The sequence below is a fragment of the Podarcis gaigeae genome (assembly GCF_964106915.1).
Source record: "Podarcis gaigeae genome assembly, chromosome: 6".
In the NCBI taxonomy this organism is placed as follows: domain Eukaryota; kingdom Metazoa; phylum Chordata; class Lepidosauria; order Squamata; family Lacertidae; genus Podarcis; species Podarcis gaigeae.
Genome location: NC_139682.1, coordinates 58,460,174 through 58,481,167, shown reverse-complemented (window position 1 = coordinate 58,481,167; position 20,994 = coordinate 58,460,174). Strand labels below are relative to the sequence as shown.

General features: G+C 39.6%; 1 protein-coding gene across 10 annotated transcripts in view; it reads left to right on the top strand.

Annotated features, from left to right (window-relative positions):
* The window catches only part of DAB1 (DAB adaptor protein 1), a 654,787-nt gene extending 636,447 nt beyond the window's left edge, over window positions 1–18,340 (top strand). For 8 of the 10 annotated variants that reach the window (XM_083742749.1, XM_083742751.1, XM_083742754.1 and 5 more), the window contains 4 exons: window positions 2,158–2,706; window positions 3,899–4,026; window positions 5,954–6,052; window positions 14,920–18,340. In XM_083742749.1, the coding sequence (XP_083598875.1) occupies window positions 2,158–2,706; window positions 3,899–4,026; window positions 5,954–6,037 (761 nt within the window). In that variant the 3' untranslated portion in view covers window positions 6,038–6,052; window positions 14,920–18,340. The remainder of the gene's footprint in view (window positions 1–2,157; window positions 2,707–3,898; window positions 4,027–5,953; window positions 6,053–14,919) is intronic. The other 2 variants (XM_083742750.1, XM_083742758.1) reach the window with 1 other exon arrangement.
* The last annotated feature ends 2,654 nt before the right edge of the window (window positions 18,341–20,994 follow it).

Below are 20,994 nucleotides of genomic sequence, written 5' to 3'. Positions count from 1 at the left end.
TTAATCTCCGTATAGCAAAAATAATAATAATCAAAATCTAGGTAGAGTAAACATTAAAATGAGAAAAGGGAATAACATTTGAATGCTGTTTTAGTATACTCAGCCAGGTCATGATTAAGGAGAGGGAGCTACTAATTAAGAAGCTAAATGAAATTTCCCATGTTAAGGTGTGCTGGATGGACAAAAAAAGAAGCTGAAACATAGAAGAATTAGAAGTGATGTATGTAAAATGTTGAAACTAGGCCTTCATACAAAATGTTTTTGCAAGCTAATGGATCTTATGGCTACATTTTAAGAAAATCTCTTAGAAAAGAAGTGGCATCTTTCATTTGGAGTGCAGCCTGGACTACGAACATTCAAACACTGTCCTACCTTATCCAAACCTAAAACTAAACCTGAAGGCTAAGCACACATGGCTGCTCTTTCCTATTAATGTTGGTTAATGAGGCCAATTACACGTGTGCTTCATGGAGAGTGGGAACAGATGATAATAATTGGGGTGGGTGAGTGGGTTTCATAGAGATGGTGGAGCTATCATAGCACCACGACCCCCGCGGTAATGAGATGGAACACCAGATTAGGTTTTTAGGGGGGAAAGACTTTTATCATCAACTATAACATTAAAGTCTTTGCAATGGGTTCTAAAAATGCTGGTGACAAAACTCCCTCCCATCACCTCCAGTCCCAAATGGTCTGAGGAGCAGTCACCTCCATACTTCTTGGTCGCTTCATTGTGCCGAGGGAGTTCTGCCTGTGTAGCACACACCCATCCTTGTGGATATGAGACATTTATTCAGAACCCCTAACAATCCTACCTGTTTTGAGATTTTAATGGTTATGTATGAGGATACTCATTTTATCTTCTACAAGTGCTTCAGAGCACTCACCAGACTGTTGCTTTTTGTGCATTTCTTCATATAATCTACATTGCACTTGTGTATGAATATTCATTATATTTACCTACCCTTGGTACCAAATTCACAAAGGTAGGAGGAGACCATTAAGCTCTAGGTCCATCTTTGAGAAAAACACCACAAATCTTTAGCAACTGGAATGTTTTGACATTGCACCAAAGGGGCAGGTGGCTGGGTGGAGGACAAAACACAACTGAGGAGGGGAGGCAGTCTTTATATAGCTGTCCCCTACTCCTCTAAAGCAGTAGTGTGGGCTTGGCTGCTGACCTTTACTCTCACAGAGGGTCAGAAATACAGTTCTAAATGATGTGCATGCTCTATTTTAATCAGTCAGATCAAATAGGTCTTGTAGGCTATCTGCAGTGCTCCAAAGACTTGCAATACCTGTTTGACTAGAGATGCCAGGACAGGGGGTAGGGGTTGTATGAATACACTGGGGCAGGGTGAGTGCGAATGTTTTTTCCATACTACTTTCACCTTTCTGCATACAGTTTGTGTGAGTTTGCCCAACTTCTGCGTGTTATTCAAAATCTCGGATATATGATTGACATTCTCCATATCTAGATACCTTTTCTGCTCTTGTGTGATAACTGCAGCTGCTGAAATCCAGTGAGTAAGGAGCTAGTGTCCAGTATAAATAGAGGGGAAATCAGAAGTCTACACAGCTGGTCATTTCAGAAACATAATTGCACCTTGGGCAATTAGCTTGATAAATTTGTGGGTAATAAATGGGCAACGGACAACATGGAAAGAAAAGGGTTTAGGTGTAAACTATGGTATGGAATAGGTGAAGACAATACCCTTTGTTAACCTACTTATTGAAAATGCAAGAATAAAGGAAGCTTATGTCATGCTAAAAATACTGGAAGCAAAGTACTGGTACAACTAAGTACTGGTCCATGATAGGCTGGGTGCGTGAGCAAAACAAATACTCTAATATAGAAGATTTCCATTCAGAAGAAAGGGCAGAGAAAACATCATTCAGAACACTCCCTTTTTCCTCTTATTTATTGGAAAATGCCGTCTCATTAAAATAGATTTAGTTTTGCATGTAGTCTAGTAACAGCTTCTGAATCTGCCCCATGCCTCTGTCCAACAACACCTTCAGTGGAGCAACAGAAGTCACCCAAACTCCCTGTGATTCCTCATTTGTATATCTGACCAGCTTTTCTTCCTTGGCTGCCCTGTTCTTTTTTTTGCTCTTCCTGTTCTGAAACTGTCCCCGCTCTCTTTCCCCCCGAAGGTTATGTTGCAATGGGAGCTGTCCTGCCCTCCTTCTGGGGACAACAACCTCTTGTTCAACAACAACTGGCCATGGGTGCTCAGCCTCCAGTTGCTCAGGTGATGCAGGGAGGACAGTCAATTGCATGGGGACAACCTGGGATATTTTCTCCCACCCAGCAACCATGGCCATCTGTAGCTGGTCAGTTTCAGCCTGCTGCCTTCATGCCAACACAAACTGTATTGCCTTTACAAGCAGCCATGTTTCAAGGTACCGTTGCTCCCATTGCTCCCGTTCCACCTACAAGCGATTCCACCAGATCCAGTCCGCAGACAGATAGGCCTAGGCAGCAAGCAGGAAAAGAAATGTTCAAAGATTTCCAGATGGCTCAGCCTCCGCCAGTGCCATCACGAAAACCAGATCAGCCTTCCCTCAGTTGTACCTCAGAGGCCTTCTCCAGTTACTTTAACAAAGTTGGGATGGCACAGGAAGCAGATGATTGTGATGACTTTGACATCTCTCAGTTAAATTTGACTCCTGTGACTTCTACAACGCCATCGACAAACTCACGTGAGTATTCCCCGTTTTTCTGCCGCAACCTTCCGCACATTGTTTCCCTTTTCTGAGATGGAGCTGTCAGAAGTATCCATGAATGTAATTTAAAATTAAATAAATTGGGCGTCTTTGAAGTTGGGAAGACATGAAATCGAGGATAATCGCATGGAGTTCATGGATGTCCGTAATTAATTACACACATTACTTTTAATGAATTTCATTTTTGAAAGGCAGTGTAATTTAGTTGTTGAAAGACAGTGTCATCTTAAATATGCATAAAAACTGGCTTGCACAATTGGCTTTGGAAGTTCCCAAAGCTGGGATTCTGTTTGCTATCTTCATGAGCTAAAGAAATCCAGAAATTTGGTGAGGGTTTCTGCTCCCCTCCTCCAATGGAAGCTGTGCTTGATGCAATGGTGGCTTACTGATTTTGGATTCATAATTACCAGCCTTACTTGAGCATTGTGATTACATTGTTGCAAAAACATTTTGTGTGAATCAACCCTAAATTAAGAATTGCTGATGAGATGATTCCCGTGCTTAAACACACAATAAAATTGGATGGAGGAGTTGGATTTAAGCAGGTGTGGTGATGGATCATCACTGCACTGAAGCAACATTCCTTTAGTGTGCTTAATGTGTATTTCTGATGGTACTGCAACAATTGCATTGCAAGTGATTTCAGTGGACTACTGCTAATTTTATACTTCATTTGTTTCACAGTGTAGTTAGAAGAAATGACAGTAGGCATCTGTAGTTTTTTAAAAGATGGACATCTTCCAGTGATAGAAAGCTTTTATTATTTATTTATTTATTTATTTATTTATTTATTTATATCTAATTTTTGTTAAAGATTTTAAGATAAACGCATTGGTACTGCTGCATAAATTAAAAACAAAGTAAACCCAGGACATTGTTTGTTGTCATATGAATGATAAGAGGTTGCTGAATTTTGCAAACTAAAATTAAAATATTTTGAATCTTTCAAAACTGTCAAACTCAATGGTTCCCAAACACTTTACTAAGAGCAATTAAGACAAGTTTCTCAGATCCATTTATTGTTAATCTTGGGGTTGGGGGGAGATTGCCAAACCACACAGTGGCACTAGGCTCATAGCCCACCCAGACACCTGTCAGCAGGTTCTCTGGTGATATTTAGGAGTCAGTCATCCATTCAATTCAAATTATCTCTATTGTCTTTATTCAGCTCCAACTCCTGCTCCTAGACAAAGTTCTCCATCCAAATCCTCAGCATCTCATACCAGTGACCCTGCTGCAGATGACCTCTTTGAAGAGGGCTTTGAAAGTCCAAGTAAAAGTGAAGAACAGGAAGCGGTAAGTGGGGCAACTCCAAATCATTAACCCATAAACTGCTCAGTTACTATGTACATGGTTCACAGTTCTGAAAATTTTGAAAATTCTAGTCAAATTCTACTTTGCATGAGTACTAAAACATTTGCTGTAGATCACATTAAAGGCAGTATTCAATCAAGAAAATTGGACTGTAGAAGAAAATAGAGGAGAGTTTCCTAGTCCAATTATAGACACTTAACATTGACTTTGGGCAATGAAGGTTGCCCTACAAAAAACAGAGAGTTAGGATATGCACCCAAATGTTCCCTCAATTTTTCTCCTTATTTGATGCAATGTTTAATCAAATGGAAGGAGAAATAATGAACCCAGCCCTCTTCCCCCACTCTTCAAACTCTTGTGATTTTTTCCTGACTGCTCACAACTAATGTAAATGACAGAGGACAGTGTGTTGATCAGTGCTCCCACTTCACTCTTCCAGTTTCCCCATCAGCACCAATATGTGTTAGACTAGCACGTATACTGCTGAAGCAAAAACGTGTAAGTCAAAATGGAAGATTGCACAGATTAACTTAACACTTTTATCTACATGTCAGCTTATGCAGTCTATTTGAGTGTTCCTACTTGTTATACATTTCTGCTGGATTGTTCTCTCATGATTTATTAGTCCGTATCTACCTCCTCCTGCCAGCTCTTCAAAGAGACAGAATTCAGGAGGAGCAACTGTGATTTAGATTTCAAGAACTGGAAGCAGTGTGCCATCAAAGCTTTGTGTGATGGCACCATTGTAGCCAATATAAATTGGCAACTCTGCCTTAGAAACACAGAAAGATATTGGGGCAGAAAGACAAAGGAGTTCAGAAACTTTGGTGTGATGCAATGGGGGGGGGAGTTCAAAATGCAGCCCCTGGCACTCATAGTGTCTGAGTTGACTTTTGCCCCCTTCAGGCTGAACTCAACCTAGGAAGGATCTTACGGAGTAGTGAGTTCTTCCCTCTGCTTTCTCCAGGGCAAGCCAGGGAGGATGATTGGCAGGGAAGAGGGAATCCATGCTATCCATTTTCTAGCATTCAACAGGAATGCTTTATATGACCAGATTGTTTTCAGGGGGAGGAGCTGGCAGATTTCTTCAGACATTGTAAAAATAGCACAACTCACTTGATTTCCCAGGGGGAGCGGGGGGGGGGGGAATCAGTGACATTTGAAAATGAAAGTAAGTATACACCTTAATACTGGGAATGGACAACCCTTCGCAGGTGTAGTGGCTTGGGTAGGTGACGATATGGATAAGTTTTGCTGTCAGTACAATCACATGGCTTGGCTTAAGTTGAATAGCACGAGTGGTGAATACAATAGCTAACGCATGACTCTGTGCCTGCCCCACTTGCAAGGAGACAGCAGAAGCATGACCTCACATTGATAATGGCAACCTGGTCTCAGATCTGTGGTGTCCAAATTTGCTTGTGATGGCCACAAACTAGTTATGGGCACCATACACAGATCCAGATTGCTTCTCACATTGCTGAAAACTCATATTTGGCTGGGTTTGAGTTGCGGTGCAAAAATAGTCAGACGTGGCCATGGCAACTGCTTCACATGAATGGCTCATCACAAACTAGAACCACTAATGAGGCAGGCTTAAAGCAGGAGCCATGCACTAGGCATTTGTCTGCTTCTTGACCAAGTCTTGAAAGTAAAGTTAACTTTGGCCAAAATGCACTAACCTAAAAGACTGTTTCTGTGAGCTCAAATCAGTTTACTATCCTATCCAGGGCTGGCCCACTGGCAGCAGTTGGTCCTAGGAAATATCAGCTGTAGTTTATGGCTTTTAAATTATTTTCATCCACAATAGGTATTCATGTTAAAATGCACCCACTGCATGAAAATAACTGCTGACTTTGTTTTCCTTTCTGTTGTTGAGAAAAAAAGGTGTTATGTTCTTGTATTCTAGCCTGATGGATCTCAGGCCTCATCCAACAGTGATCCATTTGGTGAGCCCATTGGTGATACTGTAAGTCCACAGGGCGATAGCTAGATAGCGCAGGTTGGGGTAGGTATCTGTCCTTTTCTCTCTGTCACTTTTGAGCTATTCATATTCACCATTGCCTGCCTTCATTTACATTGATGCTAGCCACAAACATAATATATTCCACATATACAATATGGAATATTTCATACCTTCATTTCACTACTTCTCACACCATTGATGCATCACTGGTTGATAATTCCATTTCTAGGTGGTGCACTTTTGTGTTGTCAGAATAATAATAATAAAATAATACAACCCTAGGGGAAATATATATTACAGCAACTGTGAAATGAGAGATTATCAACAACAGGTCCATAGTTGTTGTTTTTCTTACAGAATATTGACGCTCTGCAGTTTCTAGTATTCATGATTAGCATTTAAGATATTTGTATATTGTGCATTTTATCTTTTTCTGATAGAAATTGCAAAGTGGCAGGCAATGTTCATCCAGGACTGAAATGACATCAGCAGTGCAACATATTTTCTAAGAGAATGAATTTAGCACCATCAATAAATTAAGATGTGCCTTCCCACTCTGTGGCCACAATAATGGTCAATTGGAAAACCTATTAGTTAAAGGGTCTAATGAAAATATTAAATTACAATGTTGATGTCTATGGGTTAACAACCCATTGATACAGAGAACATATAACCCTATCATTTTAAATATATATTTTCCATGACAAAATACTACTAAGGCAACACAATTGCTTTAATCGTTAACTGCACGCTGCATGCTGTGGGTGTTGATAGATGTTTTATGAGGTTGACCGTGGCTATTTTTATTCTGGCATCTGTGTTTTGTCAGAAAGATTGTGATGCTACAGTGCCTGTGAGTGTTGAACATCCCCATCTCATCTCAATGTATTCCAATGCTGCCATATGAAAAATGTTTCTTTTATTACACTGCGCTGTGATTTGAAACAGTTCAAGCACTATGTGATTTATTGCTCATCTTTCTGTGTATGGAGCATATGAAACAAATTAATGGAAATGGTGGATTTATTTTTAGTGCATAATGTGCATCGGTTTCCAGGCTTTTAAGAATGTGCTTCCAACCACAGATATCTGAATGTACTAGCTGCTACCCAATAGTCCCTTTCCCACGAGCCTAAAACCATTTCTGCCCTCACCTGAAACCACTGTCATCCCTGAAGTCTGTGCAGTCTCACTTCCTCAGTTACTTTTTTTTAAAAAAAGAAGAAGAGGTAAATTTGAAATGTTTGTTTTGTCATTTGTGGCTTTAGATTTCTAAGCAGTATACAACTAAGGGGGTGTCAGACTCTTCAATAACTACTTTGTCTCTTTAAAAATGTTCCTTTATCCCACTTTCCCCATCAGTTTGAACTATACTATTGTGCTTTGCTTTTTAATGTTTGCACATTGTATGGCTCCATATCAGCATTATGGCAATTTAAAGGGAGGGATGAGCAGGTGTTCCGTTTTGGCTCTCCTGCACTTTCATCAGGTAGGGGAAATCTACAGTTAATGCTTTTTCAGATAGTCTATTATTTAAGACAGGGATGGCCAAAATGGTGCCCTCCAAATGATTTAGACTACAACTCCAATGACGCTCTACCATTAGGCCAATGGAACTTGGAGGCCTAAATTATCTAGAGGGCACCATGTTGGCTACTGCTACATTAAGGAATTGAATGGACCTGTTCTTTTCCCTTGAAGCTACCACAATATTTAGAGGGTGAATAGTCCAAGTTTGTTCTGTATGATCAATAGTTAAAACTGTGACAAGGCCCAATATCTTCAGTCCTACTTTATTAATGCTAAGCATCTTCTCCCAGTAAGAGGGAGAGAGAGAGGGCTTTAAAATTTGTAAGTGAACTTGGCATGAACACAGGGTTCTGTTGCACTCAATGATGCACTTGGAAGCTATGTTATCTTCACTCAATGATCTTGTTTAGGCTGCCTCTGTATATACCATATTTACTCAAGTCTAATGTGCCATCGAATCTAATGTGCACCTTAATTTTCATAACATAATTTGGCCAGAAAAGGTGAGCATTAGATTCTAGTAAATATGGTGTTCAAGTGCACTCTCCCACTTGGTTTTTTTAATGTCATTTTGCTTTCTGTGTTGTTGGCACTTCTTTTCTGTAGTATCTTAAAGTCTTTGTATTTGAATAACCAAGTGTCTTATCAGTTCCTATATCTTGAACTACGTTGCACTTTGCATCTACCTGCAATCTTAAACTGAAGCTTTCAAACTTGGAATTCACAACTAACCTTTAAAGAAATGACAACCATGCTGTTAGTAGTCAAATCTGCAATCTACTGATAAGCAAAATGTTTGCCTTGCTGTGGTTTTTTAAATCAAAAGCCAGGACAGATGTCTTAATACATTCACTGAAATTGCAAAAAAGAAAGAGTGCAGCACTATTCTTAAGCAGCAGCACGTTGTTTCAATTCAGAGAATGTAGATTTGTGGATCACAAGACAAAGGCAGCAAACAGCAATAATACATTTATTTATATTTCTTCAAAGACTTGGCTAGTGTTGTGAAGAAAAGGCAGCACTTGCTCAAAAGTATTACAATCTTTATTTTTTTTATCCATCAAGGCATAGCAGGATTTTTTACAGGAAGGCGGTTTGCGTGGCAAGGCCCCCAAACCAGCTCCTCATTAGAATAAAATTCACACTGACACAGAATTTTGGTTATTGGGCAAAATTTTAGGCCACAACTTTATTGATTACGGAAATGTGAGCAGTATTGGCAAAGGACTATATCGGACTCCTGCTCCCTTTACAAGGAAGTCAGTAAGGATAAAGCACCCAAAGAGGAAGCCACATCGGGGGAACCCGCCTGTAGCTCTCCTCGGTGTCTCCAGAGGCCTGGCATGGCCCTTGCCCTTCAGGCGGACATCGGACAGGATCCAGGCCCTGCATTCCTTTAACGGAATACCCTTGGTCAATGGACCCCTCCCCCACAAATCAGTGAGCCAGTGCCTAACCGCCAAACCTTACAAAGTTGTGACAAGGTAGGCGAAAACCAAGTGACCATTGCCAATCTGCCAAATGGGAAAATCCTACCTGGCCCCCATCCCAAGACAGGTGACAAACCAAAGTCCAAAGCAAGGCCAGAGGACATCTAAAATAAAGGGTGGGTGTGAAGCAGTGTGAAGCAGATGCCTGACATGTGTCATGCTGCCACTTTTATACCCCCCCCCCACAAAAGTGGTTGGCCAAGAAGCTGGGGTTATTGTGGTGCCACCCTGGCATGACGGCATTACTCCGCCCATGCTGGGGGGGGGGAGGGAGGAACAGGCCTGGGGGCCTGCCCACAACCAGGACCATTCTTAAAGAAGATCCCACTTGTCAGAATCCAACAGATTGTCAGCATAAAGTGCTGATCCCCCTGTAGCAGTGAGCAGCCACATGCAGCATTTACCCTCTGATACATTCCTTTTGGCTGCTGCCTAAAGGTTGCCAACTATAGCGCAAAACCTTCAATTTGAGAAGAACTGGACTGAGATAGGAGAACAATGGTGCTTAGTTTCCTGTCTTTCCTGTAGGTGAGCCTATTGTTATTTAACAAATTTGGACCTGTACTTGGAGGAGCTGCATATATTAACTATAGTCAATGGTCTACCTTCAATAACATGGGACATAATAATGCATAAATGAATTAGCTTCACTATTACAGTAAAGATCTTTATATTTTGAAAAGTACCTGTGGGGGGGGGACCCAGTTCAGGTGCTGCTTATCCTCCTAGGCCCCATTTTCAGAAATGTTGCCAACACGCACAAGCACTATGATTCTCTGTGAACAATCAGAGCTAGTCCTGGGCTGCTAAGCTGAACTATGAATGGTCAAATTTGTCTGCTTTTGTCTATTTTGTTTTCTCGTTTTTCCAGTTTATATATTCATTCACAGAGGGCACATTCGATAGGTCTGCATTATAATGTGAAATGAGCACATTTTCCCCAATCCCTGGGCCAAGTGTGCTTTTGTCTCACAGGATAAGAGTGACCAGAGACAACCTACTTACTGTAGGTCAAACTGATCCAGCTAAATTCAGCCCCATAACCATTTTGCCAAGTAGTTAACATGAAACAATACATGTTATTTAGTTATACAAGTTAATAACTACTGATATTCAAGTTATGGGGTTCTATATATAAAAATAATACTATGTCCTGCTATGCTGAGTACTGTAAATGAGCTCATCATAGGGACGGGATAACCAAGCAAAGCACAATTAGAGGCTTGTTTTTCATCATGAAGCCCAGTGCAAAGGAGAACTTTAGAAACATAAAGTGTTTTTATACACAGCAGCTGTTATTAATGAGTACATAAGGCAAGGGTCCCTTCACCATAAGGAAGCAGAACAGCTCTGCGCCTACCCCTCCACTGTTGGATCTGGCTCTCTAAAGAAGCCTAGCTTGTAGTATAAAAGATACATTACAGCCTTGACTGAGGTGCTACTCCTTTGGGTTTCCTTGACCTTCTTTCTCTGCAGCAGAGTCTCAACACAGGGCTTTCCTTCTGACTGGATGATCAGGAAGCAGAAGACTTATTTTCTGAAATGCATCAGCTGAGATTCTACTTTCTGTTCAGCCAGCCAGAAGGAAAACACTCTGCTTAAAATCTACATAGGAGCGCAGAGGTCAAAGCAGCCTTGGGAGAATTGCAAGTTTAAGTTCATAATGCATCTTTTATGCCAGCCTTACATACATCAGTAAGAAAAACTCTGCCCATTACCTTGTCTGGTTGGCTTCCACTAGCAAAAAGGGATGGTCTCTGTTAAGATAATAAAGAATACAGGGACAATAGTAATGGATATAAGGTGTTTGGTAATACTTTTAGCTTGAAGAAAAGGTCCAGAATGGTAGTTCTCTTAGAAAAATAATAGTGGGAGCAAACAGTACTATTAGTTGTAAAGCTAAGCTACATAAAGGCTATTTGCAGTGCTGGATTTACATATAAGCTAAACTAGCTTAGGGCCCCCTCTCTGGGGGACCTCCAAAAAATTTAAAGGGAAAAAACCCTGGATGTTCATTTCCAAAATATAAGATAAAAACAAATAAAATAAAATCTACATACAGTTAGAGCTTAATAATTATTTCACTACTAATATACTTCTTCTTAATTGTATTTCATTTCAACAATTATTTTGATAAAATACATATTTTGTTATGTGCAAATGGCTTTAGATACCTATTAGGTCCATAAATTACCATATAGCATAAAGTGGTGCCCCGCAAGACGAACGCCTCGCAAGACCAAAAACCCGCTAGACGAAAGAGTTTTCCGTTTTGGAGGCGCTTCGCAAAACGAATTTCCCTATGGGCTTGCTTCGCAAGACGAAAGCCCATAGGGAAATCTCCGGGGACCTCTTTTAAATGCTAGCGGTGGGGAGCAAAGCCTTTCCCCCCCCCTCCGGCCTTCAGAAGAGGTCCAGGAAGGCCGGCGGGGGCCAAAAGGCTTTGCTCCCCACCGCCAGCATTTTAAAAGCAGTCCGGGATAGCAGGGAAGCGCTTCCCGCTATCCCGGACGGCTTTTGAAGGCAGGCGGGGGGGGGAGCAAAGACTTTTGGCCCCCGCCCGCCTTCAGAAGAGGTCGGGGGGACAGACTGTCCCCGGACCTGGTCTGAAGGCGGTTTCCATAGGAACGCATTAACTGATTTTTAATGCATTCCTATGGGAAACCGTGCTTCGCAAGACGAAAAACTCGCAAGACGAAAAGACTTGAGGAACGAATTAATTTCGTCTTGCGAGGCACCACTGTATATTCAACAGAAAAAACCACGACAATTTGTTGTTGACAAAGGACAGCTGGACAGTAGCTTAGGGCCTCATCAAGCCGAAATCCGGCCCTGGCTATTTGTGATCATTTTTAAGCTGAAGCCTTAGCAGTGACTTTCTGAATTAGAGGATAATTTTGATAGCTAAGAAATGGGAATTTGGGTGCAACAATCTTGTTAAAAATGTGTTTTTTTGCAAAGGCTATAAAGAAGATAAAAAAGCCAGTTCTATGGAATAATTTTTGAAGGTCATTAAAAAAATATGTATCTATACCCTATTAACTAGTGTCTGTAGGACAAAGCTACATTGAGTTGGTTAACATTAAAGGGTCTTACAGATTTAATATTAAGTGTCATTTTGTGGTGTGGAGAGATTTATATATTTATTTACCTTTGTGGTATAATTTGCTGGCTATCTTCGTGCTGCTTTTCAGTGTCCAGTTTATGACAATTGACCCAGGAAAGGGCCCTCTCTCTTATCTTGGCATTATTTACATATTCTTTCCTGTCCCTTCTAATTTACTTCTCATGCACCTCTGGTACTATAAGGTGATAAACGGCTTTTTAATTTACTTTGTTCAACCATGTGCATTTGCTATTCACTGCTAAAGATGTGACCCAAAGTGCACTGGCAGCAGATAGCTGGATCCTTTCTGAAACTTCAAGGCCATTATTCTAAGGATAAAGTGAGGATTACACTAGAGCAGAGTGAAAGGTCCCATCAAAATTTATGAAGCCTAGAGGCCAAATTGTCTTTCTTTCAAGTACTATTGTATTGTAAACTAGCCAGAATTTTGTCTGTCTGTGGTCTATGCAGCAGCAATCTATGTAAGCCTAATCTTTGAAGTGTCCCCAAATTTGGAATAGAATTGTTATTATTTCTTGCATACTGGGGTAAATATGATGATGGACATAATGTTCATTATGTGTGCAATAAGACCTGATTTGAAATGCTTAGATTCTCTGCATAGGTGCTACAGATTCATGGGCCAAGATCAAACATCACAATAGTAGATGTGATGGGACTTCCCTTTACTCCCTTCTGAGGCCCCCTCCACCCCCAACTTTGTGCCCTGTTGAGGGTCCCCTAGCCTCCACAGCAGATTATTTAGGGGTGGTGGGAGCTTGGGGGAGGGGGAGAGGAAGTAGAAATTTGCCTGAGCAAAAATCCATTGCCCAAGTGGACTGACCTTGTTGGATATCACCCATAAAGACAAGATATGGTATGCTTACCTTTACCCTTCTTCTTGAGAAGCGAATACTTTGTGGATTGGAATGCAAAATATGCTGCTGTTACATGCTCCAACTCATTCATTTTTTACGTATGAGCCCTGCAAACAGAGTTCCATAATTTAATTCATAATTTTAAATTAGTCATGTACAAAGAAAAATAACCTGCATTTTTTTAGACCACCACCAACACCACCACTCCATTTGGAAATAACCCGCACAGTATACTTTTGTCAAGACCAATCCAAATGTCACAAAGTTGTGAGCAAGCTTCCAAGTTCTCCAGAATTTTTATCACTTGCATGTGCCCATTGCTGGACTCGACAAGGAGGGAGCATAGGTCCACACCAGCACTGCTCCACACCAGGATTTCATAGAGGGGCAAGATCCTGATGTCAATTTACTAGGTCAATTTATAGAAATGTTTAGATCCTTTAGGAAGCTCTATAGCCAAACTTGCCATGTGTTTATTACATGGTAGTTCTACTGATATATCTGGTATCGCTGACTTAGCATTTATTTGGATTTTGAATTTGTATATCATGGAATGCTAAGGTGACATATGGCGCATTGGGCTTCACCACCATCCATTGTTTTGCTATTTTAGCCATTAGTATTTTAATAAAACCTACACTGACTTTGGAGTGAAGCCTTCCTGCATCTAATAGCTAGAATGCGCCAACAGAAAGGTTCATAGTATAAGATGTGAAATATTTAACTGGAGTACAGGGGAAAAAATTGTCATTATTTCTCTGAACTAAAACTGCATGTTTATAAGCTGAATGATGTCCTTGCTCTCAGCGGGGGGGAATTTGCCTCATCCACCCACCTTTTGGACTTGATAGAGACTCAAGCTGGTTTCTCCCAGGGGGAGAGGACAGCTAGCCATATGAGCAGGAGTGTGTAATGGGAGGGGACAGTCCAGTCCAGTATTTAAAGTTACACTGCCGCCCCCTTTTCCTTCCTTTTGTCTTGCTCCTCTATAGTGGGCTTTGCCTAGCCACTTTTTGGGTGGTGTGTTGAGAAGGAGTTTAGAGGGAGCCCCTGGTTGGGACTTAGGACTCCCTGTTTTTATCTACTTTGCACTGTAGGGTATCTTGTGGTGCTTTGGTTAACTTGGCTGTTTGGCATTCAGTGCTGGCAGGTAAGAAGAGATAAGATGTCACTGCCACCCTGAGGCATTGTGGTGGTAATAGGCACTCGTGAGTCATCATCCATAGTCTGAGGTTTGTTGGTACTTGAAAGAATGCTAAGGATATGGTTTGCACATCATGATGAATGCCCTGCAGGAAGAGTCAGGTGTGCAGGTTGGGTTTCACATACCCAAGGCTTGCTCAGCAAAAAGGGAGATTTTTCTCTCAGTCCTTGACTCCCAGTCCTGGGACTCACAATGCAATGGCTTACATTCCTATGAGATAGAGGGTTGCTTCTCTCATATGCATTTATCAATTCCACCTGCTTACACTTAATTATTTGCTTAACTGGTAGACCCTCTAATTTTGCTACATTTTAATAAATATAATATTTTTACCATTTAGTCAGCTGTCTTGAATCGTCTTCCAGGGTGCGGGGGCAATGGGCCGATTTGCTCTGTGTGTTTAAAAACAATAATTGCAAACTTAGCCTCTTCTGGTCTCAACTGTACTGTGAGATGTACATGAATTCTATTTCATTATAATTATTTCAACTTAAACAACGAATTTGGTTCTTAATAAACAATGTGGAATTGCTGAATCCTTTTATATTATTACTGCCTTTTCAAACACCATCATAATTCAAAATAATAAAAATGCTATTTCTTTAGCATTTTTATTCTACTCACCTACTTCCCTGAAATCTGCTGCTTAGATACAAATGACTAGAATTGTCTCTATTCACATTTCTTTCTATTGTCCCCAGGAAAGAGAGCCTCTCTATGCCCAGATCAACAGACCTAAGAAATAGCGTTGACCCACGCTTGTGGTGCTTCAAGACTCAAACAGAAAACTACAGCCTTGACAGGCCTTTGGCTCCCACATTTTCTTGCAGTTGATCTCATCTAATAAAAGGATAATCACCTCACTGCATCAGTTCAACAAGCAAAATGTTTTGGCAACCAGTGGCAACTCTCTATGGCAGAACATGACACTTTTGTTTTGTTCCACAGTCCTGATATCCAAGCAAAACCTTTCCTCAAGTTTAAACTATCCAGCATTTCCCACCACGCCTTGTCACTTTTTTGCCATTTCCAGTGCACCACATTATGGACGTAATCAGTTCAAATCTGTTAAAGGACTGCTAATCATTTAATAATATAAAAAATGCAGGAAAAAATCATGAATTCTACAGCCATTGAGCTCTGTGGCTGCACATTTTGATGATATGGTGACTTTTTTATCACCATATTAGACTGATCTGGCTGTATTCCCCACCGCCGCCACCCAATACTACTCCATAATGGCATATTTGAAGGTGGGGGACAAAGTATTTGAGTGTTCCATTCTATCCCCTTTTCTTACAGACAGGTGACAGACTCTGGCAGCAAAACACCTCCTGTGAAAATTATCCTTAACTTGAAACCATGGTTTGCCATTCTGCTGTTTATCCATCTTGATTGGGAAACGTTGCCAAATGGACCTTTTGAAATTACAGTACATCAAAGAGATGAAATGCTGCTTTTTTGTTTTGAATACTTCTGCTGTGGGTAGAAAAGGACATCAAATATTTTGATGAAAAAAAAGAACAAAAAGACTTAACAGTGTTATTTCCTAGGGGACTCTTAAAACAAAGACCAGTAAAGGAATATTTTTTATTTCTTTGATATCTTGCTGCTGTAATGCTATGCAGACAAGTGTTTTTCTTCTCTGTGTGCCATTTTTGAAGAGAGAGAGAGAAAAAAAATTGTTTGCCAAATACTTCCAGTATGCTTTCTGGATTTGATTGGGATGGACTTTATTAACCAAGATGAAGATGGCATGAATTTTGAAACTGATTCTGTGATCAAATTGTTCATCTTTATCACTTTTTGTACATCAGAAAAATTCAAATGGGATTTTTATTTTATAACTTGAAATTAAAAAGGAAAAAAAAAAACTTACCATAAAACTCTTTAAATGTTTAAGGGGAAATGGCTTTAAGGAGTTTGAATGAAATTTGCCAGGTTTTTTTTTTTTGTAAATAAAAATTGTTATGAGAATTCTTTTAATAATGCCATGACACTGTAGAGAAGGTAGCAAATGGCAGTACTTTGGAAGTGTGGAAACCCCCAGTCTGTGGCTCTTGCATCTCGTATGGTTTCTCCCCCCCCCCCCACATGCTTATAATAAAGTGCATTTCCCAGCAGCAATTAGGTTGTCAGCAACTAGTAAAGTTGATGGGTAACACATGATTTATTTTCTTGCTTTTATGACACAAATATTACTACATACTGTACATTTTCAAGGGGAAAAAGTACATTCCATAGCCATTTCATAGCTAGAAAATAAAAATTCAAAACTGTTTACACACAAATCAGAAACAACTTTTTAAAAATTTTCTTTTTTAAACATTTATGTAAGAAAAGTGCAGTGTTTGGTTCCTATCCTTAGCACATAATTTGCATAAAGAATCTATATATTTTTGGCCTACAGAGAATTGTTATACAGGTCAAATGTGTTTTCCTGAAGTTCCTATGCAGATCACAATATATTGAATTTTAGTGGTTTAGCACTAAAAAAAAAAAGTTAATGAACCCAAATGAGGAATTGCTTAATGGGTTATGCAGATTTTTGTTTTTAGATCATAACACCAAGGTTTCTGTGTATTTTCCATTGATTTGTGTAGGCCTGGAGTTGTATATTTCCATATGTTTGAATGGTTTAATGAAAACATTTTACACACACAGCTGAAAGCTGAACAGGATGGTGATTTGGTGGTGCTGGCAACTAAATTTCCTAATTCCAGCCAGTACCTGTGAAATATATACTGAACGTGTGCTTTACCAGTGAGTGAATGATACACTAGATGTTGATAGGCTCAGTATCAAAGAAGTGAGATTTGATGCACTGTTCCTGTCATTTCTCCTCTCTATTCTAATTGTCAGGATGTCTGTGGCAAACTCACATCAAACAAAAGATGCAAAAAATATATTCCCAGTAGGATTTAAAATGTGTGGGATTGTATATTTTCAGTTCAACCAAGTGAATGAAAACATTTTCTTACTAGATGATCTTCCAATTATTGATTTTAATAGGAAATGCTACATTCTTCCTTAGCAAAGCTATTTACAGGGTTGCCAAACATCTGGAATTCCCCAGTGAAAATAGCATTGGGGGGGAATTATGGGGAATTGGTAAAATGCCCAAGATTGAGGATGATTGACTAAAAAAAGTTCAACTTTTGTATACTGAATTTTGCTTCCATAAATAGGGCAACCCTACTATTTACCATTTGGATATTGGATTAGAAGAAGGTGACATTTCAGTTCTTCGTAAAACTTTGGAGTAGGCTGTGGTCTCATTAGCTTTTCAGTTAATGACCAAAGCATTCACATCATAGTTTGAAGATTTCTGTAACCATACGACTCTGAAGAACCTTCCCAGGATGGGAAAAGTTTATGTAACCAATACTACACAGTAGCTATAAAAGAGAATCAGGTTAGGATATCAAAATCAGAACTCACAAAGAAATTTGCTCCATGTAAGCATTTGGTTGTGGGTTTTTTGGGGGGTGGGGTTGAAACAAGAGACTCCATAGCTACCCTGTTCCACCATCAGAAGATTCATTTTTTGCCACAGCCTAGAAGCGAGATAATATCGGAGCCTACACTGTACCATTTGATAGATACATAATAGGTTCAGGGGAGTCAACAAGCTTTCCACTTCCTGCTCTTCACTAGCACTAAATTTGTCACTTTAAATTTTAAACCAGGGAATCCCACTCACCATCCTGTACTGTCTCCAGTAGTTTCTTGATTCCAACCATGTCATTAAAAAAATATTTTGATAGATCGTAGTCATTCAACTGTCTGACAAAACCTATGATCAAATAATGTACTGGGCACCTTCATTGCAAAGATGTTTACTCTCTACCTTTATTCATCATTTTGATTTCTGCATTCCGACACGTATTTTTTTAATAAAGAAAAGAAAGATAAAAATGACTGTTTTTTGCAGTACATTTCTAGATCTACTTTAACTTTACCTCAGAGGAAAACCATTTGTTGAACATCTTTTTTTCACCCTTAACTTTATGTGTAATGCATTCAGCAGAAAAAAAAACCAACAAATTTTTAGAAATTTTCCATTAATTTCTGTAACACACCATGTAATACTGTTACAAATAAAAACATTTAAAATCATAAGCATTATTTGCTCTCATTCTTTTGCAGGCTGAATGTGATAGACAAAATATAAAGTTGACCACTTGTCCATTCCTGACTATAGTCCCAATACCATAAAATTGTACTTTTGTAAATATGATAACATTTGCAGGTTGTGTTGAACTGCTAGTATGTTGTGTTCTTCCACTTGAATCTTAACAGGTTTTATAATTTATTTTTAATATAACAAATTCCCATCAAAAGGTAAGCCATAACTAAGCATTCCCAACAGAACTGATCATTAACCACTCATATGCAATGCACTGTGTTCACAAGCCTTTTTCAATGAGTAAAGACACATTCATATACTTAAAAAAATAAAATAGGATTCTGCCTGAAACCCTAGAGAGCCACCTGTCAGTCAGTGTCAACAATATTGACCTAGATGGGCCAATGGTCTGACTTTCTATAAGACAACTTCCTTTGTTCCTCTAATTCTGCTGATGATCACTGTCCTGAGACAATGTAGGTCAGAGATAGTCAGGTGCCCTCCAGATGCTGTTGGACTACAACGTCATTCAGCCCCAGCCAACCTGTTGGCTACCTCCAGGGTAGGCTATCTGTGCAAGCCATAGTTTTAAAAACAATTGGGCTTGCCTAAAACAACATGCAAAGAACAAAGGCATCCGATTGGGCCTAAGTTTTGATATATTTTTACTTCTAATTTTTGCCTCTTCTTGCTTAGAAGTAACTAGGTAATTCTGAGATTATATCTCAATGGGGCCTGTAGGTTTAAAATAAATGTGTGTTCAGGAAGATGCAACTTTACCCCCTCTGGTTGTAAACAGAATTGGTTATAAACAGAAATATATACATCATATGGCCTCTCTCTTATCTGTGAGGCAGTGAGAAATAACACAAGATACCCTGCTGAGATTTCCTGATTCCCTGCAGGAGCATTACCTATCTCCTTTTGAAATTATTCTGCTGCAGGAAAGGGATATCAGGCTCATTAATGAAACAACTGTCCAGCAATTAGCTTTTCCCAGTTCCAAATAGTCTTATCTCCATGGAAATGTTACAGATAGGTAGCCGTGTTGGTCTGCCATAGTCAAAACAAAAAAATTCCTTCCAGTAGCACCTTAAAGACCAACTAAGTCAGTTCTTGGTATGAGCTTTCGTGTGCACGCACACTTCTTCAGATACTTCTTCGTATCTGAAGAAGTGTGCATGCACACAAAAGCTCATACCAAGAACTGACTTAGTTGGTCTTTAAGGTGCTACTGGAAGGAATTTTTTTGTTTCTCCATGGAAATGTTTGCCTTGCAGCCCATCTATCAAGCTCAAAAAGTTTTATCAGAAAGCTAATAAAACAAATGATGTACTCAAAAGCCATGTCTCTTTGAGGCATTATTAGCAGCAAAATATCTCTTCTTATAAATTGCTATCTCCATAATCCGATTTCATAGCTCTCTTAGACCCAGCAACATTTCAGTGCATTCATGTTTCCAAAAGGGAACCCCAGTCAAAAGTTTTAAAAGGAGGGGAAAGCCTGTAAACAGTTGGTGGAAAGAACAATGTTCATACTGAGTATGTTCCTAACAATTAAGACAATGTGGTACTGTGGTGAACGGTTAGTACGGTAAGTGTCGGTTCTGCATCAATCCTGGATCTCTAGGTGGTGTTGAATGAGTCCTTTATCCAAGTTCCTTTATGTCAAATAAGAATAATGACCTACTATGGTCGGTATGAAAATATACAAAGCAATTTTGCCAGTGGTTGAAGCCAGCATAAACTTTAATAGCAACTGAAATTTCAAATACAGTGATACCTCGTGTTACGTATATAATCCATTCTGGAGGTCCGTTTGTAACTGGAAACTGTTCGTAACACGAGGTGTGCTTTTGCTAAGGGCACCTCCAGAGCGTGACTTCCGCTCGCATCCCAGGGCAAAGGTCACAACAAGGGAGCATCTACTTCCGGGTTAGCAGAGCACGTAACCAAAACGTATGCAAACCAAGGTACCACTGTATCTAATACGATTGCTAACTTTCTGTGTAAATTTTCATTCTAACATATATCTGGTTAACACTGCAGAACAATAAATAAAAGTATTTTGGAAAAACAACAGATTATAAATTATATTTCCCTATTTAGTAATTGGGTGCTATTGTTGTTTCTAAACTACACTCACTGTAGGTCATCGGATTCTGTTCTGCATTGTCTTTTTACAAAATATACAACATTTTCTGTATCTATAATCTCAGGTGATACTGTTTGCCTTCTGTGCAAACAGTGATCCACAAACTTTCCAGTAAATGGCATTTTATCTGTGCACTAATGATTAACAGTAAAATTGATCACATCAAAGGTCAAGCCACTGCTAGAAACATCTTTGTTAGTCATGGGACCAATGGGACTTGAAGCTGACAAAACCTTTGGACAGCCTGAACCATCTTTCTTAATTGTTAGTCTTCATTGAATACCGATGAAGGGGAAAGGTTATCGGTTAGGCCATCTGCTGAGAATCCAGTTGACAAAACTCAGGCTTTCCTGAGCACTTCCCATAATAAGTCGGCTGATATGGCACAAGTTCTCTGTTAAATGGTTGTTGCTAAGTTGCTTGTTGTAAAGAAATGATGTTGCAATAAAACAATTCTATTTTTTTAGCTTTGTGTTTGAATGGGACTTATAAA